The sequence below is a fragment of the Elephantulus edwardii genome, unplaced genomic scaffold, assembly GCF_000299155.1.
Source record: "Elephantulus edwardii isolate Elephantulus edwardi_28Jun2011 unplaced genomic scaffold, EleEdw1.0 scaffold00216, whole genome shotgun sequence".
In the NCBI taxonomy this organism is placed as follows: domain Eukaryota; kingdom Metazoa; phylum Chordata; class Mammalia; order Macroscelidea; family Macroscelididae; genus Elephantulus; species Elephantulus edwardii.
In genome coordinates, this window is record NW_006399966.1 from 1,809,764 (window position 1) to 1,835,521 (window position 25,758).

Consider the following 25,758-nt stretch of genomic DNA (forward strand, 5'->3'; position numbering starts at 1 on the left):
TTAAGATTACAATTCCTATCGGGACAGTTTCTGAAGCATGCTCAAGAGCCCTTCTTTGATATTCAGCATTAGGGTTTAAGCTTAGTCCTGCCAGTTTGGCACTCCCCATCCCCAACCCTCGTGCAAGCTTGAGTGAAGACTCCTTGGACTCTGGCTCTGTGGGGCAATAATCACAAGTCATTTTTATCTCAAATTAGTCTCTGGTAATACCACTGTGACTGTTAGATCTGTTGCAGTAATCTCACACCCAAAAGGAGTTATAGAGAATGTAGCATACTTCTTAATAGTGAGATTCTTCTCTTCTGTTGCTAAACTGGCTGAGTTTATATCTGGTGGGATGGGAAAATGGTCTAAGTCAATCATGAATCATTTTTATATACCCTGTTTCGCAGCATTGTGGTGAAAGTCAAAGCCAGTGGTTAGGAAAGCCATTTTGAACAATACATCCACTACATCACACTGAACTTAGAAAGTTTAATTACATAGAATAAAATATGCCAGAATTCTGTAGTATAAAACGGTAAGCCTCAGAAGACCTAATTATTCTATAGGAAGTTTATTAAAATATAGAAGTCCCTAGGTGGCACAAAAGGATAAAAGGATAAGCAACTATCCAAAAGGCTGTTTGAAGCCACCTACACATGCCTGGGAAGGAAGACTTGATGGTCTATTTGTGTGAAAGGTCACAGCCATTAAAAACTGTGTGGAAACCAATGTGTAAAAAAGTTTTTTAAAAAAAGAGAGAGACAAACCCTGTGAAATTTTACTCTGAAATGCATGGGATTTACTGTCAGTCAGAATTGATTCCAGACTTTCAACTTTTTACTAACATATAATCTTTGAGAAAATTTGGTGGAGGGTTTCTTTTTTTTTTAAAAAAAATTTGGTGTTTATGTGGAGCAATTGGTACGTAGGTTTCTCTTGCCTTTTGAAACACCACTTTGGTTTTTTCCTCCCCCCTTTACCACTTTGCTTTTATGCTGGTCTTTGCTAACATAAAGAAACCTGAAGAAGATTTCACTTTTACAAAAAAGGTGGGGGAAGTGCAGTAAGTGTTCAGGATTTGTTTGGCAGTAAGCCTTTAAAGAGGCAGCCTGCACCCAAAGCATCGAGCATGATGTGACCAAGTATCTTTGCATCTAGCAGCCATATCTTTGAACTGTGTCTTTGGACACTGTATGTTACTACTTTAGGTACTTGAAGGGCTATATTTTTTAGTATGTAGACACATTTTTCTCTGATAAATTCTGCTGTAGGTAATTTCACTTTAGGAAGTACTTCATTGCTCTCTCTCCAGGGAGTATAGGGCAGGGAGCATAGGGCAAACCTGCATGTGATTAGAATTTTTATAGGAATGTTTTATCAATTTTTACTTAATTAAAAAAAATTGTTAGTTTGTGTGTGTACTGTCAAATCGGATCTGACTTGTACAGGAGGAGATTGTCCCTCCTTCTTCAACATCTGGTGAATTAGAACTGCGTCCCTCTGGGGTTGCAGTGCAGCTTCTTGTCACCAGATCCCTTAATTTTTACTTAAATTTTTTTAAAAGATATTTCTATTTGTATATTCGTAGAAATACTTTCAATGTCTTCACAGTGTAGGTTCTGTCAGCTTGTGCTGATACTGTTTGATCTAAGGATAAAAATGTTTTGCCCATTGCTGACTTAAGTTGGGAAGTGGGGGGTTGTGTCAGTTACTCTCAAACTTTATGTGTAAGAATGACTTTTCACTCTTAAAAATTGTTGAGAACCACAGAGTACTTTTGTGGATTATTGTTCTATCTGCAAATATTTCAGGGGAGGAACTTAATTTTATTTACAAGCAATAATAGACCCATTATATAGTATAAGAAAGTTATGTGTGGTTGAGTCAGAACTGACTCATAGCTGATCTTCTCCCCTTGCCACCCCCCCCCCCCCATGAGTTTTCAGAAGCTGTAAACCACACAGGAGGAGATTGCTCATCTTTCTCCAGAGGAGCAGCTGATGGATTCAAACTGCCTGCTTTTGGGTTAAGTAGCATAACCCAGTAGGCCACCAGGGCTGCCTATGTAAAATAACTTGTTAAAAAGTTTGTGAAAGGCTTTGTTCTATGTGTTTGCAAATCTTTCTAATGTCAGGACTCAGTTGTATTTTGAACAAATCATTCAAGAAGCTGGACTTTATGAAGAAGAACGTAGCATCATGATTAGAGGAAGACTCATCAGTAGTCTATATTATGCAGATGACACAACCTTGCTTAAAAAAGTGAAGACTTAATAAAAAGCTTGCTGGGAAAAAAAACTTGGTACAGCCTTTGCTATGCGTTATATCTCAGTATTCTGAAAACAAAAATCATCACCATTAAATAAACAGCATCGTGTTTGAGAGAAGATGGATATTATCAGTGATTTCATCTTACTTGGAGCCACAGTCAGTACCCTTGGTACCAGCAGTTGAGATCAAAAGATGTATCACATTGGGAAAATCTACTGTCAAGGTCCTCTCCAAAGTCTTAGGAACAAGAAAGTAATTTTAAAGACTAAGGTGCATCGGAGCCAAACCATGATCTCTTCATTTACTTGCTATGCGTCTGAAAGTTGGCCAGTAACTAAGGATGACAGAAGAAGAAATCAGTGAGTTGTGTTAGTGAAGAGTACTGATTTACCCCATGGACTGTCACAAGTACAAACTAATATGTCTTGGAAAAAGTTGAACCAGAGTGCCCCTTAAAGGCAAGGATAGTGAAACTTCATCTCACAAAGTTTGGCTGTGTTGTTAGGAGGGGCCAGTCCTTGGATAGAAACAACATGCTTATAAAGATCAACATAAGAGAGGAAAACTATCAACAAGATGGATTGATACAATGACTGTAACATGTTGTTAGGTGCCAACTCAAGTAAGACTCATAGCAGCCCTGTGAACAACAGGTGTCTGAAACCTCCCTTATTCCTGTGTTCTCGTCATCTTTGACATACTTGAATCCATTGCAGCAGTCCCTGTACCAGTTAATCTGGTTGAGGGTTCTTCCACTCTTTTTTATTATTAAATTTTATTAATTTTAATGAACATTTACAGAGATTTTGGGTTTTCATTCATTCATTGTTGCACACTTCCACTCTTTCACTGATCTTCTACCTCTCCAAGCATGAGACCCCTCTTTAAAAAAGCAAAAGAACCTCTCCTAACAGCATGCCCAAAGTATGCGAGGCAAAGCTTTGCCTTCTCTACCTCCAAAGAACACTCTCTCTGCACTTTTCCCAAGACTTATGTTTGTTGTTTTGGCAGTCCATGGATATTCAGTACTCTTCTTTCAAACCACAGCCCAAAGGCATCAGTTTTTCTTTTGTCATCCTTATTCATGTCCAGCTCTCATATGTATATAACTGTACAGTAGGTTCAAATTATCAGAGATAGGATGGTACAGGACAGGGCAGGTTTCAGGTCCTTTCATAGGGTTGCTTAGTCGCAGTCAGTTTGACAGTACATAACAACAGTGTCTAATGTAATTTAAAAACCCAGCTGCTTCTGCATATAAGGGAAATCAAACTTCATGCACACAGGTAATTAGAAAAGAAAGGGCTCTTTTAATAGCTTTCCCCCTTAACATATGGAGCTGTGATGGTACACTCTGTAGGAGTTGTGCTGTTAAACCAAAGTTGGTGGCTCTCCACTGGTGGTTCTACTCTACTGGCTGTTCCCAGGGAGGAAGTTATGCAGTCTCCTCCCATGTGCTCCTATGCTATTTACAGTCTGTCAAAACCCCCAGAGGATCTTCTCTAACAGCAGTGATGAGATTTTAGATAAGTAGGTCTGTTTTATGGTATTACACCCAAACTGGGTATGTAGTAGTTACATAAAAGTTAATGGCAATCTGGCTAAAGAAGTATCTTGCTATGGTCTGTTGGCCATTTCATAACTTTGGAAGTGCAATGGTCAATTCATTAGAAACAGATCAGTAGAAAGAAAAAAAAAGTTAATTGCAGTGTGGAATCTGAAACTTTATTGGTAAACTTTTTTGTACTCTGTTACAATAAAATCAGTTGGTCTACCTTGCCTTTGGAATAGATCCTTTTCTCTACTCATGCTTGATCATTGGAAGATACTGGCTCTCTGAGTTATATAGATCTTTCAGATAACACATTTCATTGTGGTATGAAATTTACATACTTAATAGCACTATTAGTATGGTTAAGCAGAAATGGCTTTTCAGGTAATAGCAAGAAGTGGTGGAGGAAAGTTCTACTTTCCAAATTCTGATTTTAACTTTGAAACACAAAATTGGCACCAAATAATGTTACATGTTTTTCTTGAAATGACAGATTCACTTTGCTTGTTTTTCAGAAAATAGCTACTAAAGATCTCAGTCTGCATAAGCAAATTGTTCGTTATTGTGCCAAATACAAATAGGGTTCCATGGAAAAACAGGTTAGTTCAGCTTGCCTCTCAGTTGTACGAGTGCATTTCCACAGATTTTATGAGGCATCCAAAAGAGCCTTATATTGTCCCATACATTGATTTTAAAAATATACTCAAAGATCAAGATTTAAGATCATTAATTTTCCTGGTTGCTTGATTTAGGACATTCTTGGATAGAATGTTTGGAAAAAGAAAAACCAAAACCAGCCAACCAAAACAAAAAAAACAACTGCAAATGAGTGGCAACTAAAACACAGTCTTAGTACATAATACAGCTGGTTATTTCTGCCTTGATTTGTGCATCCTTAAAATGTCAACACAGTGAGAAGGGGAAATATTTTATTATTACTATAAAAAAACTTTTACTGACTCTTAGAAAGTCTTTGAGGGGTAAATAGGTCCACAGACCACACTGAACAGCTGGCTCAGTTCTTTACATAGGTTTTTCTCTGTTCCTGGAACAATTAAGAGGTTCATGGTGTTGGGGTGAGTGGATGAAGAAGATACAAATGATTGAGGTTTTTATATTGAGAATATAATGAAATATTGCTAATGAAAGCAGTGCCATTGACCAAGAGATGAAAACATAGGATGAGGACTATATTAAGAAAAGGAAGTAAATTTGGAAGTTTGGGAGGCTTTAGGAACATAGCTCTACCCCCCAGCAGATTTTCAGAGACTGTAAATCACATAGCAGCAAGTTGCCTTTCTTTCTCCTGTGGAGCATCTGGTTGATTTGAACTATATATGCCTTTGGGTTGGATGTGAAACTTTGGAGACTAATGATTATCACAGCTCAGAAAAAGTTGTTCCAGGTGTTAAGAGGCTTCACCATAATGTAGCTGTGTCCAAGATGTGAGTTGAAACAGAAGTGGACAGAAGGGACCTTGGGCAGCATGAAAGATACATACATACATGTATACATACATACATAATCAGCACTGTCAAATACTATGGAGAAGTCTCTTAGGAATGATAAAAAAGACAAGACCACCGAATATAGTCTTCCTTATCCGATGCTGATATAATAGAAACAAAAATACCTATCGATGGTTCAGTGATTACACACACACACACACACACACACACACACACACACACACACACACACACACACACACACACCCACCCACCCACCCACCCCTTCACAGTTTAGAAGGCCAGAAGTGCTAGCTCTCAGGGAAGGCTCATTCTTTTCCTATTAACTCTGGAGGAGGATCTTTTTACCTCTTTAACTCTGCTTCCTGATTCCTTGGAGATCTCCATATGTCTTGGCACCTATTTTAGCCCATCTTTGCTCTTTTGTTTATCTCAGAATAGATTGACTTATGAAGTGCTTTCTACCTATCCTGCCTCATTAACATAACCCAGTCCCAAATGGACGTTAGTAATATGATTAGGATTTAAAATACACATTTTTTGAGAGACAGGATTCCATTCATAACAGATTGGAAAATAAGATATTGGTGATCTTTCAGTGCAGTAATGAAGAAGGTAGAGAGAGACAGCTATTTATATTTTTCGTTAAAGACGTTTTGGAGTTAAGGAGAAAAAAAAACACGAACAATGATTAGGTAGGCTGTATTGAAGATGAGATCTCTGGTAGCCTAGCTATAAGGAGTTGTGCTGAACCTGAAGGCACGTGGTTTGCGTTTGCCAGCTATTTTGTTGGAGAAAGATCAGCATTCTCTTCTGTGAAATTTACTAACTCTGGAAACCTGCTGGAGGGTCAGCTGTGGGACAGTTCTTACTTGATGGTACGTAACAGCTGAAGATGGGAGATTAGAATAAGGCTGAGAGAAAGGCTAGGAACTCTGGTTGTTAGGGGGCAAGGAGTTGTGCTGTCAACCTAAAGGCCGACCTTTCCATCCCATCAGCTCTTTAGCTGAGTAATGGGCAAGCTCCTTCCCACTCTATTTACAACCTCTTAACAGCCTGTGGGAGGGTCAACTATGAATCAGTTCTGACTGAAAGCAATGAGTTGGGAGGAAGGAGCTGGTAGAGAATTTTGAATACTCTGAATTTGAAAGACAATTGGATCAAGGTAGTATTTATATTAGTATAGTAAAACTTGTTAAGGGCTATAGAGCTGACTCATACATGTCGTCGTTGTTGTTGATGATGATGTTCCTGTGGAGTTGTTTGTGACTCATAGCAACCCTGTGTATGACAGCCCTAAACCCTGCTCTATCCTGTGCCAATCGCACTGCATCTGACACACCCATCCCGGTTACCCCAGTCACTGGATCAGTCCACCTCATAGAGGGCCTTCCTCTCCTGCATCATCCCTTTGCCCTCCCAAGCATGATGTCCCTCTCTAAGGACCTGTCCCTCCTTACAACATGTCCAAAGTATGTCAGATGAAGCCCCAGAATCCTTGCCTGCAAGGAGCAGCCCAGTTTAACCCTCTCCAGGATGAATCTGTTTGTTTTCCTAGCAGTCGATGGTACCCTCAATACTCTTCTCCAGCACCACAGCTCAAAGGCATCAATTCTCCTTCTATCCTCCCTAGTGATTGACCAACTCTCTGATGCCTAACAAGTGATTGCATAAACCATGGCCTTCATCAGATGCACCTTAGTCTCCAAAGTGACACCATTGCTCTTCAGAACTTTGGAAAGGTCCCTAACAGCAGACTTTCCCATGGCAATACGTCTTAATTTCCTAGCTGCTGGTGCCAAGAGTGTTGACTGTGGAGCCAAGCAAACTAAAGCTGTGAACAATCTCACTCTCTTCACCATCCATCCTGATGCTCATACACGTGGAGAAGTAAAAACCGGAAAACTAGATCTGACCAGAAAAATGCAGGAACAAATAACGTTTGGCATTCAGACAGATGTTTTCGTGAGGATGGGGCAAATTTCTTACTCATCTTTTTCTAATTGCTAGTTGTTTAATTTGAAACATTTAAATAAACTAATTTCAATAAGCCTAAAGTTTTTTTTCTTTTAAATATAGAGTCAATGAACAGTTTGTAATTTTCTCAGATTTGAACTTCTATTTTGGTAACTTCTGATTTGTGGTGACCATGACAATAAGAGGAGGATAGAATTCTTGTGCAGTGAGTGATACTTCCTCTCTGCCCCTTCCCACTGAAAGATAGTTGAGTCTACAGATTATTTTTTTTTCTTTCAGTTTGGAATATAGCTTCAATTAGTGCTTATATTAAAAACGTGGATTGTTTTATATGTGCTTGTATTTCTAACTTCCTTTTCTTTTTTTTCTTCTAGTCTGTTCTCTGGGGAGGCAGTCAGGGGCCGTGGAGCTGGCCTCAGCACCAGGAGAGGCTGGACTTCCTGTCTCTCTGTGCTGAATGGCTGCGATGGCGCCCGCTCTCACTGACGCAGCAGCTGAAGCACACCACATCCGGTTCAAACTGGCTCCCCCATCCTCCACCTTGTCGCCTGGTAGTGCCGAAAATAACGGCAACGCCAATATCCTCATTGCTGCCAACGGAACCAAAAGAAAATCCATTGCTGCAGAAGATCCCAGTCTAGATTTTCGAAATAATTCTACCAAGGAAGACTTGGGAAAGCTGCAACCCCTGGTGGCATCTTATCTCTGCTCCGATGTGACATCAGTTCCTTCAAAAGAGTCTTTGAAATTGCAAGGAGTTTTCAGCAAGCAGACAGTCCTTAAATCTCACCCTCTCTTATCTCAGTCCTATGAACTCCGAGCTGAGCTGTTGGGGAGACAGCCAGTCTTGGAGTTTTCCTTAGAAAACCTTAGAACCATGAATACAACTGGTCAGACAGCCCTTCCACAAGCACCTGTAAATGGGTTGGCTAAGAAATTGACTAAAAGTTCAACACATTCTGATCATGACAATTCCATTTCCCTCAATGGGGGAAAACGTGCTCTCACTTCATCTGCTCTCCAGAGAGGTGAAGTGGGGGCTTCTGAATCTGGGGACTTAAAGGGGGTTATGACCAATTGCACTCTTCCACATAGAAGCCTTGATGTAGAGCATACAACTATATTTAGCAATAATAGCACTGCAAACAAATCTTCTGTAAATTCCATGGAACAGCCGGCACTTCAAGGAAGCAGTAGGTTATCATCTGGCACAGACTCCAGCTCTAACTTTGGGGGTGTCAAGTTAGAGTGTATAAAATCTCCCCTGTCTTCCATTCTTTTTAGTGCTTTAGATTCAGACACAAGGATAACGGCCTTACTGCGGCGACAGGCTGATATTGAGAGTCGTGCCCGCAGGTTACAGAAGCGCTTACAGGTTGTGCAAGCCAAGCAGGTGGAGAGACACATACAGCATCAGCTGGGTGGATTTTTAGAAAAGACTTTGAGCAGACTGCCAAATTTGGAATCCTTAAGGCCCCGTAGCCAGTTGATGTTGACTCGAAAGGCTGAGGCTGCCTTGAGAAAAGCTGCCAGTGAGACCACCACTTCAGAGGGACTCAGTAACTTCCTGAGAAGTGATTCCATTTCAGAAGAACTGGAGAGATTTACAGCCAGTGGTATAGCTAACTTGAGGTGCAGTGAACAAGCATTTGATTCAGATGTCACTGACAGTAGTTCAGGAGGGGAGTCTGATATTGAAGAGGAAGAACTGACGAGAGCTGATCCTGAGCAGCGCCATGTACCTCTGTGAGTAGAACCCTTGGGTAATGCCATTCTTGGGAAATGTTGAGAACCATGAAATCCTATTGTTGAAATCCTAGTCTATCGCCAAGATAGAATAGGATTTTTGTATATAGGTACCTAGGTTCCTTTTGCGCCTTCCCCTTCCCCCTTTTAGAAAGTGTTAGGTAGATGTGTGCATATGCTTACCAAAGAAAAAATAGGTATTTCTGAGGTACTGTTCTGTTTCTTTTGGTGAGAAGGTGCTATTTATTTTATGAGAGAAAAAAAGAAACAACCCACATACCTTGTATATATTTTTTGGTGAAAATGTGTGAGTACTGCCTTTTGAAATCAGTAAGATTTCTTTGAACTATGTAATAGGCCAATTTTTTAAGTTTATGGTTTGACTGTTCAAATTTTATTTTAATAAATGGATACAGATGTTTATTTGTCATAATTAACCTTGCTGGAGTTTATAATTGCTTTTATTTGAACCTTCAAAGAATATACTCTCAGACTTCAATTTTAACTAGATTTCCTTACATATTAAGGACTAACAATCAAAAAATGCTAGAGTATTTGATAGGTTTTCTCCAAGGACATGCCGCTTTTACAATTTGATTCTTTTCCCAAAGAGCCCATCTTAGATTGGGATTTTCTTTTCTTTCAGTTAAGTTAAATGTATTAAATCTGGGGTAAATTCTTGCTGATTTTTCCAAATCTGTTGATTTGAGAAAGCCCTATATAGGAAGTTCTTTCTAAGTGTATCCCACATTGGCATGATGGAAGACAGGTGCTTCATTTTGGTTCTTTCCTCCTAAGTCTGCAGTTGTGTCTTCTAAGTATTAGACTTCTGAGAGAGGGAGATAGGAGAAATTGGAAAAGAGGGACAGGGTAGTTGACTAGTGGATCTGCTCTCATTTTCTCTTTGGGAATGTTGTAAATTCTGGTATAGTCTAAAGGCTGAAATGGGTGAATGTCTTGGACTTTTTCTTGCCTGGAGTAAAAGGTGGTTAAGAATTGCACAGGATAGTTTGATTGTTGACAGCTGTGCTTTCAAGCAGTACATTTTCTGTTTTATGGAACATATACAGTATTGTGTATCTGAATTTGAAGCTTTGTTTTTTTGGTTCTGTTTTTCCTTTTAAAAGTAACTTCTTGTGGTTTGAATAAATGTTTATGGAACAAATTGATTTTCCATTCACCAGCTCGTTCACTTATAGTTCTGTTTTGAAGGGAAATAAATCTGGGTAATTTTTGTCAGATTTTTTTGTGGATGTAGTCATAATCATTTGATAGTTGTGCTTATTTGAGCTGTGCTCAAGGATCCACTTCTATATATAGATCTAAGACAGCACTATTTCAGAGACCTGTTGCAATAAAACTTTAGCAGTTCTTTGTTAAGTGGGTTAATAATCAGCTTGTTGACATTTGTGGCATTATCCATACTGAATTAGGGTGTAAACCACTGCTTTAGACTGGTTTGTCAAAATTTAAATATTCTGTGCTTGAAAGTAATTTAGTATAATAAATACTATAGTTAAAACATTTTCAATTGTATGGATTTATATTGTGTGTTTGAGAAAACTGTCTAGAATGTTATCTATAATAAGCTACCCTGCCCACCCAAAGATAGGTTTGAATCCACGAGCTTCTCTGAGGGAAAAAGACCTGCAAGTCTCCTGCGCCATTTAAAGCCTCTGAAAATTTGCTGAAGGGTCAGCTTTTAGTCAGTTCTGACTAGATGTTCGTGAGCTAGTTCTAGTTAGTTTTCTAGAATAAACAGACTTGTTTTCAGGACACATTTGTTTTGAAATAATCTTTGAGTTTTAGTAAGGTCGGTAAGTGTTCTAACCCAGTGAAATAAAATAAATTTTTCCACAGGACAACGTAGTGACTTGAACAGACCTTGTAGCCCATTCACTTCTTTATTCTGGGCATTCTTCTCACGTAATAGTTTATTGATTGGAAAGGTATGAAGTATAAGGGCATTTTAGGAAACTTAGGGTAACAATTGAATTTTTTGTAATGATGAAACTGTCTAAATAATGCTTTAAAAATCTGAATTTTCATGTTTCACATTATACTAAGGAAAATGTGAGCTTTAAAAGAAATACCAGTAAATGTATTTTTTGCACTCTAGGATATAATTGAACTTAAAATCAACAATACATAAATATTTCAAATATTAAAGTTCTTGTTGAACAAGGTCACAGATTGACTGCTTAAGACTTGTATTTAGCCAACTATTTGTTGACCTTCTAAGTATTTGAAAGGTTTTTAGTAACTGGCCAGATAAAGAAGATGGAATGGGGACAAAAAGGCAGTTTCTCTGGTTCAGAAGAGCCTTTTCCTTGTGACCTTATAGTCTCTCAAATCTTACAATCCCAGTCCTTGAATTAGAAATAGTTAACTCTTTAGGAATTTAAGTCAGGAACTTTTCAAATTTGTTTTCAGTTTTTTAGAATGTAAACCAGTTGCTGTCAAGTCAGCCTGACACATTGGGACCCTGTGTATAAGCTGGATATAGGTCCCCCTCCCCCCATCTTTCCACACTGCATTGGGTGTCTTCAAACCTCCAGACTTAAATTTAGCAGCTAAGTGTGTTAATCAGTTGTGCCATTCAGCAATATAGAGTGACTTGATTTGTTCTAGGCAGCCATGATAAACATATTTAATAAAGGAAAATGTTGAAGGAGCTGTTTGAAAAGGAAGTTGTTTAAGTGACAAGTCATAGATTTTGTGGCACCTGTAAGCACTTTAACAAGAATACATTATTTTCACCTCTTTTTTTCTACTTCCAAGAGGAAAACCAATTTTAAGTATTAAAAGAAAGATTGGGTTTTAAAAGATAAATTTTTATTATTGTATGTTTAATATACTTTGGAGTTAGAGAACTATGTAGTAACAAAATGAGACATACTAAGGAAGGAAACACTTTATATTTTCTTGGTTAATTTAGTTAACTTTTTTGATTTTATGTTTGGTTTAATACTGATAAACTTTTTTTTTAAAATTTAGGTTGTTTATTTTTCATTTCAATGAACATCTTCAGAGATTTTGGAATTCCATTCATTCATTGTTGCACCCTTCTCCCCGCACAAACCCCCCCCCCATAAACTTTTTTTTTAACACACACCCTTAGTAAAAATATTTCTAAAATGTTTCACGTCATCTTGTATTACTACAGCAAACACATAGCTGTTATGGGAAAAATTCTGCTCTGTCTTGGGTTTATTGTCTTTTGTCATTGTTCACTAACATCACAGTAAAGGATATAAGGATTTCAACTAAACCCAAATTCGTATTGTTGAGTTGACTTCTACTTTTAGTGACCTTTTGTTGAGTTTCTGCTGCTGTAAGTCTTTACTGGTAGAGAGACTGACTGCCCTGCTTGCTTCTGGGAGCAAGTGACAGGCTTGAACGGACACCCTTTTGGTTAGCAGTCCATCAACACATATACCACATGGCTGCTGGACAATTTAAATAGAACTGCTTAAATTCATGAGACTGACACAGAATCTTTATGTACCAGTAAGTTCCATGTTTCATAAATTTAACAATAATTCTTTTTAAAAATGATTTTATTGTAGTGAAAGAAGGAGGAGATTGCTTATCTTTCTCCTGAGTGGCAGAGGCACACAGCCTTAGGGTTAGCAGTGCAAAGCCCTACAGATTGGGCTACCAGTCCTAATCCTTAATTGGAAAATAAGAAAGAAAAATACTGTCTTCTTTATTTTTATCTTTTTATTCTTCTACGATCCCCTCCTTACTGTGAATTCTTGGATCGAGTTCCCATTTGGTGAAGCGTTGGTGGCACAAGGTGTTGGACCATGAACTGAAAGATTGATTGGCAGTTCAAAGCCACCAGCTTTCTCTGTGAGAGAAAGAGGAGAGTCTTTTTCTAGTAAAGATTTGTAATCTTGGAAACCCTGTGGGATAGTATACTTGATGACAGTGGGCTTGTTTTGTGATATTCCTCCTTAAACATGGCTTTTGTGGGGGGTTTTTGTTTTGAAAATTGTGATTTTAGTGAAAGTTCACAGAAAGGATGAGTTTTCATTGATAACTATTTTCCTCCTAACCCCAGTTCACTTGCTCTCTTGTTCCACATTGTTAATTGTCATGCATATGATGTATAATCATGTCAAATAGTTATTCCCTTCAACTATTCCAGTGTAGTTTTCCTGGTATATGTGTGTGTGTGTGTGTTCCCCCCCCCCCATGGTTTACAGCCTTGGCAAACTCACTGTTAGGGCCAGCTATGATTAGGTTCTGACTCAGTGACAGTTAGTGATGTTTTATTTGTTGACCTCCTCAAGTCCAGATCTGTGTTGAGTATATATAAGCTGTAGATCATTCAGTGTCATTTCAGTGCTACTAAAGCTCATATTCAGATTTTGGATTGCAGTAACTTTAATTAGACAGACATACCATGTCCTGTCGGAGTGGTTAATTAAGACCTAAAGTAATAATAAATTATTAGTGTGTTTTTAGAGTTTTCCTTTTTTAAGTTCTCTAAAGTGCTTGCTTTTGCCACTTTCCTTGAATTTCTTAAGTATAAACAGGTGCTTTTGCCAGAGGTGGTGGTTGTCAAGAAATTTCCTACTCCTTATTCTTGAATAGAATGATGTAGTGGCCTCAACATTATTACCATCATCCTGTAGATCTAGGTTCTAACCCTCCCTCCTCCTAATTAGCTATATGGATTAATCATGTAAACTACCTTTCTCTTAAAATGAGGAAATTGAAGTAGATAATCCAGGACTCATCTGCTTTGAAATGTGAGTACATGTCTTCACTTAGTGACTATTTCGTTAGCTAACATGTCACATTTATGACAGCATGTTGGGGGAAAACCAGTCTACCATTTAACTGCTTTGCACATTAATGATGCATTTCTGCAGTAATGAATACCAAAGGGAGAGATGAAGATAATGCTGGTTGTGATGGTTAAGGTAGGTGCCAGCGTGACTGGGTCATTCTCAGTGGTCTGGCATTTATGTATTGATGTATTCATTCTCTGTTTTGTGACCAGTCTTCATTTTTGGGTGAAGGAACCAATTCTCTTGTAATGTTTGAAACTTGACAGTGTTGCTATGTGAGGAGTGAACGTATATATTTATTGTCATATAATTTGATGGAGTGTTCCTAGCATCATACTTCATATTTGAAGGACTTTTGGCAAAGTCCCAGCAAGTCAGTAGTTTAACTTGAAATAAGACTGATCCGAGTTTGGTATGCGTTTTTTGGTTGAACCTTTCCTACCTTATTTTTTCTCATGTACCATTAAAATTAATTGCGTGGGTTTTTTTTAAATATGTAAGGTATATTGTATTTGTATATGTAAATGAACTTTGGCCTGCCGATTAACTCTGATTTAATGCTGCTTTTCTGTTAGCCTGCATGTGACATCCAGTGGCAGAAATAGGAACTTCTGTCATTTCTCCCCTTTTGTCCTGAGAAAATGTATTTGTTAATTGTTGTTAGGTGCCTTCGAGACAGCACTCTTTGACTCCTGGCAACCCCATATACAACAGTGATTCTTAGCTCTTTTCAGGGTGTTTTGGAGGAAGTAAGTTAAGGTGCTGCAATTGGGGGTTAGTCATTTGCTGCAGATGTAATTGTTACAGGTGTTTACATTCTGTATAGTTGAGGAAAATGTTGGTTTGTTTTTTTTTTAATAGGACAGTAGTGAAGTAGTAATAGAATAAGTACTTATTGAATGGGTGTATGAGCCAGGATTGAGTCCTTGTCCTTCTAGGAGTTTATAGTTCTGAAGGGGTGGAGACATAGGAAAAGGAAGACTAATAATTGGAATAATACCTGGCATGTAATGAAGTATATTCTGGTAAATACGCCCATGTGGAGGAAGAGATTTCAGTTGTTTGATGTCTTTGGAGAAACCTTGAAGGGCGACATAAGTAGTTTTCTTTTTTATCTATGTGGCTTAGTAAGGTAGTAGAAATATAAGTGGAAGGGACAGCATACTACACAAAGACGACAGAGACATGAGACGTTTGTGGCTAAAAGTGCAGCTATAGAAGAGATGATAAAAGATTTTGTAAAGAGGAAAAGATACAATTTCAGATATATAAAGGGGTAGAATTAATAGGCCATATAACAGGATGTGTGGAGACAGTGAAGGAGGATCACTGTAGATGGTTGCAGTTTCAAGCCCGAGTGGCTGCATACATGATCAGTACAAGTATTAGAGTCTTTAAAAAAATGTTTTCTGAATGCTTTACAAAGCCTAACCAATGTTAAAGACTATTACAAGTTGTTTTTTTTTTAAATTATTATTTTTTGTGTGTACCGTCAAATTGGATCTGACTGGTACAGGAGGAGATTGTCCCTCCTTCTCCAGCAGAGCATCTGGTGGATTTGAACCACGCACCTCTGGGATTGCAGTGCACCTTCTTGCCACTAGGCCACCAGAGGTCCTGCAAGTTATTTTTGAGACAGTCTCTGGAAGTAAAAAGGATATCGTTAATCTGTACAGTGGGGTGTCAAAGCCTTGCTTTGTGGAACTTGGAATTAATGAATAAAATCTTCATTGACTGCCTACTGTGTGGTGAGGTGCTTGGATATAGTTACATTAATTAGACTGCATTTCAGAGACAAAGTCCTTGATCTTGTGAGGAAATAAAGGTGGTGGTTAAGATTCATAGTGACCCTACAAACAACAGGTCTAAGCCATATCCTAACCCGCACCTTCTTACCATCATTGGTACACTTGATCTCATTAGCATCAGCCACTATGTCAGTCCATCTCATTGAGGGTTGTCTTCTCCTTTGCTAACCCTTAGTCTTTACAAGCATGATGCCCTTTTCCAAGGAGTACTCACTCCTAACAACATGCCCAAAGTATGTGAGGCAAAGTTTCACCATCCTTTCCTCAAAGGAGCACTCTGGCCGCCTTTTTTCCAAGATCTGTCTGTTCTTTTGGCAGTCCATGGGACAAGCTCTACACTCTAACACCACAATTCAAAGGCATTACTCTTTCTGTTCTGTCATCCATATTCATTGTCCACCTCTCAGATGCACAGCAGGTGATGGGAAAGATCATGGCTTGAATAAGGCACACCTTTGACTTTAAGCTGACATCATTGCTCTTCATTACTTTTGGGCGGTCTCTGACAGCATACTTTTCCAGTGCAGTAAGTCTTTGGATTTCTTGATTGCTGGTACTGATGGTTAGATAAGCAAATAGTTGTAAAGATAAACAGATACAAATATAGATGTATTTAAAATTGTTGTGTCACATGCCTAATTCTCTGAATGCTACAGGGGTTATTATCAAGAACTCTTAAAATAGAGTAAGCCATCATGGAGAATCTTTGGAAGAAATGACATACAAGCTGAGAATTCAAAGATTAGAGAAGGCATTGGTGAGGAAGAAGTATTCATTATAGACTAAGGAAACAGTGTGCTGAAGCCCTAGGACTGAAAAGTGCTTCTTCCTTTCAAGGAGCAGAGCAGTGCACTTTGTTTAAGAGGAGTGGAATGAAGAGAGATGAGGCTACAGAGGTAGAATCCAAATCATATAGCCACATTGTGAATTATATCAAGGCTTAAATTTTTACTGTAAAGCCATTCACAGGGTTTACACATATTATGCCCCTCATATGGAGAGTGGGATGGAGATGGACTTATGGAGAGCAGTTAGGCTGTTGTATGTCAAGGAAAAGAGCATGGTGGACTCAGCCATAGGAAAAAACATTAGGGGAAAAATTTGGTATTGGAGATAGAGTGATAAGACTTGAGATTTGAATGGGTGGTGAGGGGGAATGAAGAGATAACATGAGTACTATCCTTATTTGTGCTTGGAGTCACTGATAGGTCTTGTGTACTAAAGATGTGGAGTTGGTGGACATTTGGTAGTTTTTATGAAATATTTTCTGTAGTTATGCTCAAAGGTTCTACTTTACTAAATGCCTTAATAGATTAATTAGCTAGGTAAATATTTTACTGGAAAAGGAAGAACTTGAACTTTCAGTAGCGTGCCATGTCTTTCTAATCTCTTTAGTCTTTAGGGAGCATTGAAATCTATGAGTATCATAGCAACATAGAAGCTTTCTTGAAAGATAGGTAGTAGCTATGATGATTTTCATTGCCCAGGTTCTTCCTCATGGAAGGTGAGAATTCTTTCACTGAACCATTAATGTTTTCGCATAAACTAGCAGATCTTTCCTGTGTGCATGTTTACATATGATTTGAGTAAGTTTACCAAACAAAATGGTTTTTCATTCAACCATTCATACATATATAAAATAATTGTTTTATAACAATTGTTGTTAAGTGTCATGGAGTTGAGTATGACTCATAGCCACCCTATGAGTAATAGATCTAAACGGTCCTATCCTGTGCCATCCTCATCATCCTGGGCATATTTGATTCCGTTGCTGCAGACACTGTATCCGTCTGTCTTCCTCTCCTTCACTGATCTTCCACTTTTCCAAATGTGGTGTCCCTTTCTAGGAAATAGCCTCTCCTAATAACATACCCAAAATATGTGAGACAAATCTTTACTATCTTTGCCTTCAAGGTAAGTTCTCTTTTCTCTGTGCCATATTTGTATGTTCTTTTGAGCTGTCCATGGGATTTCAGCACTCTTCTTCAACACCACAACTCTAACGCATCCTTTTTTTGTTTGTTTGTTGTCTTATTTAAATTTATTATTAATTTCAGTAAAAATTTAGAGAGACTTTAGATTTCCATTAATTCATTGTTGCTCTTTTCTCCCCTCCCAACCTTTCCTCCTAGTACATTATTCTCTTGGAAAAGTAAAAGAAAATTTCTTTCATTGTTTTACAAACTCTCCCCCAGGTCCTCTCCACCATGTAGCCTTCGCTCTAGACTCCTCTCATGACAAAAATACCTAATCACATATTCCTTTTAAACAGTTTTCTCTTTCATTTTTTTCACTCCAGTATACATTATTGGACCCATTTTTCTGTCTCTTCCCCAACCCCGAGGTCAGTCCTGTTTTACAACAGTGGCACCATGCAGTATTTGTCCTTTTGTGGCTGAGATACTTCACTCAGCATAATGTCTTCCAGAGACACCCATTTTGAATAATATTGCATGAGTTCATTGTTTTTCAGTGCAGCATAGTATTCCATTATGTGACTATACACAGCTCTATCCATTCGTTTGTTGATGGGCACTTACGTTGTTTCCAACTCCTTGATATTGTGAATAAAGCCGCAGTAAACATGAGTGTGCATATTTCTGCTTGGATGTCAGTTATGGTCTCTTTGGGGTATATTCCCAGTAGTGGAATTGCTGGGTCAAATGGTATCTCTATTTGCAACTTTTTGAGAAAGTGCCATACCGCCTTCCACAGTGGTTGCACCATTTTACACACTCACCAGCAGTGAATAAGGGTTCCAGTTTCTCCACAACCTTGCCAGCATTTGTTGCTTGCTCTTCTGTTACATATTGCTATTCTGTCTGGGGTGAGATGATGTCTCATAGTTGTTTTAATTGGCATCTTTCTTAGAGCTAGGGATTTTGAACATTTCTTCATGTGCTTGTTAGCCATCTGAATGTCTTCTTCGTTGAAGTGTCTGTTATATCCTGTGCTCATTTTTCTATTGGATTATTTACTTTTATCTTGTTGTGGTGCTCAACTATTTTATAAATTCTGGATATAAGTCCCTTACCTGATATGTCATTACCAAATACTTTTTCCCAGTTGGTGGCTTCCCTTTTTACCCTGTTGAAAAAGGTTTTGGATGTGCATAGGGATTTGATTCTTAGAAGATCACATTCATCTATTTATCTTCTCCTGGTTGTAGGTTTCTAATGCATCTTTTCTTACCATCCTTATTCATGGTCTACTTCTCAGATGAATAGTAGATGATTAGTCAGACTGTAGCTTGAAACAGGCTCATCTTAGTCTTTAAACTGACATTATTGCTCGAAGAGCAGACTCTACCAAAGCTGTGTGTCTCATCATCTCCTGACTGCTGGTACAAAGGGTGTTATTACCAAGATGAAATCATTGTGAATTTCAGCCTTTTCTCCATCTATCATCCTACCTATTGGTCTCAACTGAGGATTTTTGTTTTATTGGTGCTGTCGAGATGTAATTAATAAATGAAAGTGTTTTATTTAGGTCCTCCTCAGTTTCAGCAAGCAGGATTGTGTCATCTGCATAATACAGAATGTTAATGAGCCTTCCTCCAATCTTGATGTCATTCTCTTCTTAATAAAGTCCAGCAAATAGTATTTAAAAAATGAATCTCACTGTTCTGATAGACCCTCTTGAATCCTTATTTCCATTAACCAGTTTGTTTTCCCTGTCTCAGGGGTTTTATCATTGTACAAGTCCTGCTCTTTGACCTTATGTGGTTGATTATTCCAAGGAGGCAGTGCCTACTTGCTGTTTCGGGTCATCTTACAGACCTTTCCATTGTTTGGCTGAAGTTGCTGGATGAGGGTTGGGGAAATGAAACTTTGTTCGAACTTTAAAAGGTGTTTTGTTTCAGGTTCAGAGACAGGAGGTTCCACCAGTCTCTGTTGGAACAGTCCTGAGGTTTTTTTTTTTTTTCCTTTTTGAGATTTATTCCTCTTATCCCCCAGTTTATTCAGAATCTTACACTGTGATCCTTTTTTTTTATTTTAATGAAATTTTACAGACTTTGGCTTTCCAGTTTTTCATTGTTGCACAATTTTGTCCCTGCCCACCCCTCCCCCCAGTCTACTATCATGACAATAGTATCTAATCGTATATTCCTCCTAAACCATTCTCTCTCTCATGTCTTTCAATGCAGTATACATTATTTATCCCCTCATAGATTCCCCCCAACTCCGATATCAGACCCACTTTGCATTAGTGGCATTATGCCATATTTGGTCTTTTGTGACATTTCACTCAGGGTCTTGAGTGAAATAATGTCTTCCAGGGTCCCCCATTTTGTAGAATATTTCATGAGTTCCTTGTTTTTCAGTGCAGCATACTATTCCATTGTGTAAATATACCAAAGCTTCTCTAGCCATTCATTTGTTGATGGGCACTTGGGTTGTTTCCAGCTCTTTGCTATTGTACACAAAGCCGCAGTAAACATGGGTGTGCATTTATCAGCTTATCAGTTATTTATCATTTATGGTATCTTTGAGGTTTATTCCCAGTAGTGGAATTACTGGTTCAAATGGTATTTCTATTAGCAACTTTTTGAGAAAGCGCTGTACTGCCTTCCACAGTGGTTGTACCATTTTACACTGCCATCAGCAGTGAATAAGAGTTCCACTTTCTCCACAGCTTCGCCAGCATTAATTGTTTACTGTTATGTTAAATTTTGCTATGACTTTGAGCTGTGGTGCTGGAGAAGAGTATTGAGAATACCATGGACTGCTAGGAAAACAAACAGATTTGTCCTGGAAAGGGTTAAACCGGGTGGCTCCTTGGAGGCAAGGATTCTGAGGCTCCATCTAACATACTTTGGACATGTGAGGAGAGACCGGTCCTTAGAGAGGGCCAGCATGCTTGGGAGGGTGGAGGGACAGCACAGGAGAGGAAGGCCCTCTGTGAGGTGGATTGATTCAGTGACTGGGATAATTGGGATGGGAGTGTCAGAGACAGTGCGATTGGCACAGGACAGAGCAGAATTTAGGGCTGTTGTACATAGGGTCGCTTTGAGTCGCAGGTGACTCGATGGCACATAACAGCAGCACAACATTTTTACTGGGGTGAAATGGTATCTCATAGTTGTTTGTTTTGATTTGCATCTCTCTTAGAGCTAGAGATTGTGAACATTTCTTCATGTGTTTGTTCATCATCTGAATGTCGTCTTTGGTGAAGTGTCTGTTCATATCCTGTGCCCATTTTTCAGTTGGGTTGTTTTATTTATCTTGTTGTGCTGGTGTATTTTATAAATTCTAGACATGTCATTACCAAATAATTTTTTCCAGTTCATGGCTTCCCTTTTTACCCTATTGAAGAAGTTTTTGTATGTGCATAGGGATTTGATTCTTAGAAGATCCCATTCATTTATTTTATCATCTCCTGGTTTTAGGTTTTTCAGGATGCTTGGAAGACTGTTTATGTTGTGGATTAGGACTTCTAGAGTTCTTCCAAGCTTTTCTCTAATGAAGTTTATAATGTTTATAATGAAGTTTGTAATGAAGTCCTTGGTTTTAGACCTAGGTCCTTGATCGATTTTGAGTTGGCTTTTGTGTATGGAGTGAAGTGTGGATCTTGCGTTTTGATGCCACGCACAACCTAATTCTTCTAGTCTGAGTTGTTGAAGTTGAGGTTTGTGTGGTTGAAAGTGTAAACTCTATTACTTTTAATTCTCTATTAATTCTCTAGTAATAAGTCTATTACTTTTAATTCAGTAATGCTTTAGGGCACCTTTAACCTCTTTGACTTTATATTTGTGTTAATTATGAAGAAACAAATTTTGTACCAAAGTGATAAAGACGACTACTTTGCAGTAATTGTACATAAGCTGAAAGTATAGAGAGAGCCTATTCCTTAGACAGGAATATGAGGAACAGTTGTTGTTAAATTGTAAATATTGTGAATGACTCTGACAATCTAATTAGTAACATTTTAGCAGCTTTCTTGGTTATACTCAGAACTCAGGTAAGAGAATTTGGGAGAAAAGGAATTTGTGGTAGGAAAGGGGGGAGCTTGAGGAATGACAACCAGGATGAGGAACTGGTGCCTAAGTCACTCTCTTACAAGTTATTTTACTTTTGCCTGAAAACTAAGCAGTCAAATAACATATATGTGTGGTTACTGTTTTATTCTTCATACCTAGATCATATTTGTTTCCTATTTTGTTCTTCTGGTATTTGAGAAAAGAATCCTGGGAAGATTTTAAATTAAGGGAAACAGACTAAGATCTTTGGAACTAAAGTCTTAACTTGGGAGACTCTACAGAGTCCAGGAATATTTGACTGCTTTTAATGAGCCAGGAAACAACGTTGTTAGGCAGCTTTGCCTAATAAGACAACAGATTTGAAACACCTTAATTTTGTTATGTGCCCTGATGTCATTTGTGGCTCATAGTAACCCTATGAACAACGGATTTGAACCCTATATTATCCTGTACCGTCGTCACCATCTCTCTTATACTTGAGCCCTTTGTTACAGTTACTGTGTCAGTCCATTTTGTTGAGGATCTTCCTCTCTGACCGTTCCACACTTGAAGTCCCCTTGTGACAACTTGCCCAACATATGTAAGATGAAGCTTCCCCATCCTTGCCTCCAAGGTGCACCTTGGTTTTGTTTTCTACAAGGCTTGTTTATCCTTTTTGGGATTTTATGACTTTTCTCCAGCACCACCTCTCAAAGGCATTGTTTCTTTTGTCATTGTTAGGCTTTCACATGCATAGCAATGATTAAAAAGGCAAGACCATGGCTTGGGTCAGGCACATTAAACTGGCCTCTCTGCTCCTTAGCACCTTGGTGAGGTCCTTGACAGCACATTTCCCCAGTGTAACACATACTTCATTTCTTGACTGCTGATACCTTAGGGTGTTGATTGTGGATCCAGACAAGGTGAACACATTGGCAACCTCAGTCTTTTCTCCATTTGTCATGATGTTGCCTTTGGCCCATTGTTGAAGATCCTTGTTTTTTTGATGTTGAGATGTAACACATCTGGTAGACTATGTAGTCATAGATCTTCTGTAGCAAGTGTTTGAAGTCCTCCTCACTTTAAGCAAGCATGGTTGTGTTACGTGCATAATGCACATTGTTGATAAGATCTCTTCCCATCCTGATATCCCATTCTTCATCGTAAAGTTCAGGTTCTTGAATGATTTGTTCAGTCTCAGTGGAGAAAGTTTATATCCCTGACATACCGTTTTGATTTTAAATCATGCAGTGATCCCTTGCTGTATTGGACAACGGCCTCTTGTTCAAGATACAGGTTTTGCATGAGCACAAGTTAGTGTTAGGATTCCCCTTCATCTCCATGTTAGCCATAAGTTGTGATTACACAGTCATACACCTTTGCATAGTAAGTAAAACACAGACATCTGTGGTATTCCCTGCTTTCACCAAGATCCATTTGACATCAGCAGTGTTATCTGTGGTGCCACAAATCCTTCTAAATCCAACTTGAGTTTCTGGCAGGTCTCTGATGATGCACTGTTATAGCCATTTTTTAATAATCTTCAGCAAGATTTTACTTAGGTGTGAAATATTGCAACTAGAGACTGGAATTTTTCAGTTTTTTCATATTGAGTAATGATAATGTTTGATAAAGTCCACATTCTATTGGATCACTTGGGGAATGGGAACAAATAGTGATCTTTTCCAGTCAGTTGGCTAGTTAGCTATCGTTGAATATGCAAATGAGGCAGTTCTATAAGAGCTTTACATTTATTAATATATTTAATCATCACAACAATTCAATGAGGTAGAAGTATGGTTCTGATTTTATAGATACAGGCCGTAGAATGTTTAAGTTACTTGTTTACTATTATATAGTTAATAAGAAACAATATGTTAATCTAGACTCTTTACCCAGAGTTTAGGCATAAACACTTAATATGTTAGTGGAAAAAGAATCTAGTTGCCCTTTATCGTACTGGGCTCTTTTAAATTCCTAGGTGGCATAGCACACATTGCATTAGTCATGAGTGATAATGGGAAGGTTAAATAATGTTTTCTCTGCTGTATTAATATGGGAGTTCTAATGGCCTCGTCAGTAGAGAATTGTACTCCAAACAAGAATACCATTCCTCTTTGGAGTTTTGGATCCACCAGAGAGAGACTGTGTGGGAAAGATGGACTGTCTCTCTGTACTGTTTACATCCTTGGAAACTCATTAGAGGGTCAGTTCTGACTTAATGACAAAGAGTTGACTGTTTTAATAATTCTGAAAAAAAGACCCAATTATCCCCTTCCCCCATAAAATGGTAGAAATTAAAAGCATTTTCACATTTGAAAAGAATGTGGAAAAATTCTTGTTTCCTTAGTTACTGGAAATAACAAACATTTAAAAATATTTTATATTTTAACGTTTAGTTTTCTCAAGTGCTTAAATAAAAAAATCAAAGTCATTGTAAGTTAAGTTGATTCTGAATCATGATTATAGAGTAGAACTAGGCAAACCCTGCAGACGGCAGCATGGCTTCTTTCCACTAGGCCACCAGAGCTCCATAATCTTTACACAAGCAAGTCACTAGGCCTTTATTTCACAGTGCTGTAGAGTGGATTTTGAACCCTCAGATGGTAGAAGACTAAGTCATTTGTGTTCCCCAGCGCCTTTCCTTTTGTGCTGACAACTGAGAAGTGAAATTTAGGCATACATTTACTCTGTATGGAAGACTTTTCTGTGAAATGTAGTTACTTTCTAAACATAGAAGCCATACAGTTGGAATTGAAGACTATTTTCTTAGACTTTGACTCATTTGGTCTAAATTTACATCATTTCAAGGTCTTCAGTTTTTAGGAAATTTATGATTAACATTTAATTTATTTGTTTGGCAACCCCCAGAAAACTTGAAAGAGAAATTAGCGATCCCCCCCCCCCCACACACACACACACAGACTTTTAGGTATCAATTTTGGTTTTGTCTTTGATCTACCCAGATTTAAATTCTTCACTCTTTTAAAATTCCTTTACTATCCCCACTCCCTGACTCAAACTTTATATGCTATTTTGCATGAAAGTTTACAGAGCAAATTAATCCATTTAATAATTAATACACATTTTGTTTTATGACATTGATTGTAATCCCCTGAGTATATTAACACTGCCTGTTTCTTTCCTGGGTTTTCTCTTGTCCTGCTCTCTGGTTTTTTTTTTTTGTTTTTTTTTTTTACAAATGCCACTCTTTTGGTCTCAGTTGATTGTAGTAAGGTGTTTGCTTCTCTTTTTATTTATATTCATCTTATAGGTCTTTAGGTTGTTTGACCAGAACTTTTACCCCAGGGACTGTTGTTGTTGTTATGTGCCATCGCGTCATTTGCGACTCATAGCAACCCTATGTACAACAGCCCTAAACCCTGCTCTGTCCTGTGCCAGTTGCATGGCCTCTGACACACCCATCCATATTATCCCAGTCACTAAATCAGTCCATCTCATAGAGGGCCTTCCTCTCCTGCGCTGTCCCTCCACCCTCCCAAGCATGATGTCCCTCTCCAAGGACCTGTCCCTCCTTGCAACATGCCCAAAGTATGTCAGACGAAGCCCCAGAATCCTTGCCTCCAAGGAGTAGCCTGGTTTAACCCTCTCCAGGATGAATCTGTTTGGTTTCTTGGCAGTCCAGGGTACATTCAATACTTTCCTCCAGCACCACAGCTCAAAGGCATCAATTCTCTTTCTATCTTCCCTAGTCATTGCCCAACTCTCTGATGCATAACAAGTGATTGCAAAGACCATGGCCTATATCAGGCGTACCTTAGTCTCCAGAGAGACAGCGTTGCTCTTGAGTACTTTAGAGAGGTCCGTAACAGCAGACTTTCCCATCGCAATACGTTTTTTTTATTTCCCGGCTGCTGGTGCCAGGAAAGTCAAGAGTGTTGACTGTGGAGCCGAGCAAACGAATACTGTGAACAATCTCAATCTCTTCACCATCCATCCTGATGCTGCCAATTGGTCCAGTGGTGATAATCTTTGTCTTCTTGACATTGAGCCTCAGTCCGTACTGAAGGCTGCACTCCTTGACCCTCTGTAGCAAGTGCACATGAGGTCCTCCTCGGTTTCAGCAAGCAGGGTTGTGTCATCTGCATAACGCAGATTGTTAATAGATCTTCCATCAATCCTGACGCCACAATTCTCCTCATAGAGCCCGGCTTCTCAGATAATCTGCT

The 25,758-nt window shown here is 38.6% G+C and overlaps 1 protein-coding gene across 1 annotated transcript in view; it reads left to right on the forward strand.

The window, feature by feature from the left end:
• The window catches only part of KANSL1 (KAT8 regulatory NSL complex subunit 1), a 192,140-nt gene that overhangs the window by 55,792 nt on the left and 110,590 nt on the right, over nt 1-25,758 (forward strand). Inside the window, exon 2 of the mRNA XM_006897809.1 lies at nt 7,628-8,999. Coding sequence (XP_006897871.1) covers nt 7,711-8,999 — 1,289 coding nt within the window. The 5' untranslated portion in view covers nt 7,628-7,710. The remainder of the gene's footprint in view (nt 1-7,627; nt 9,000-25,758) is intronic.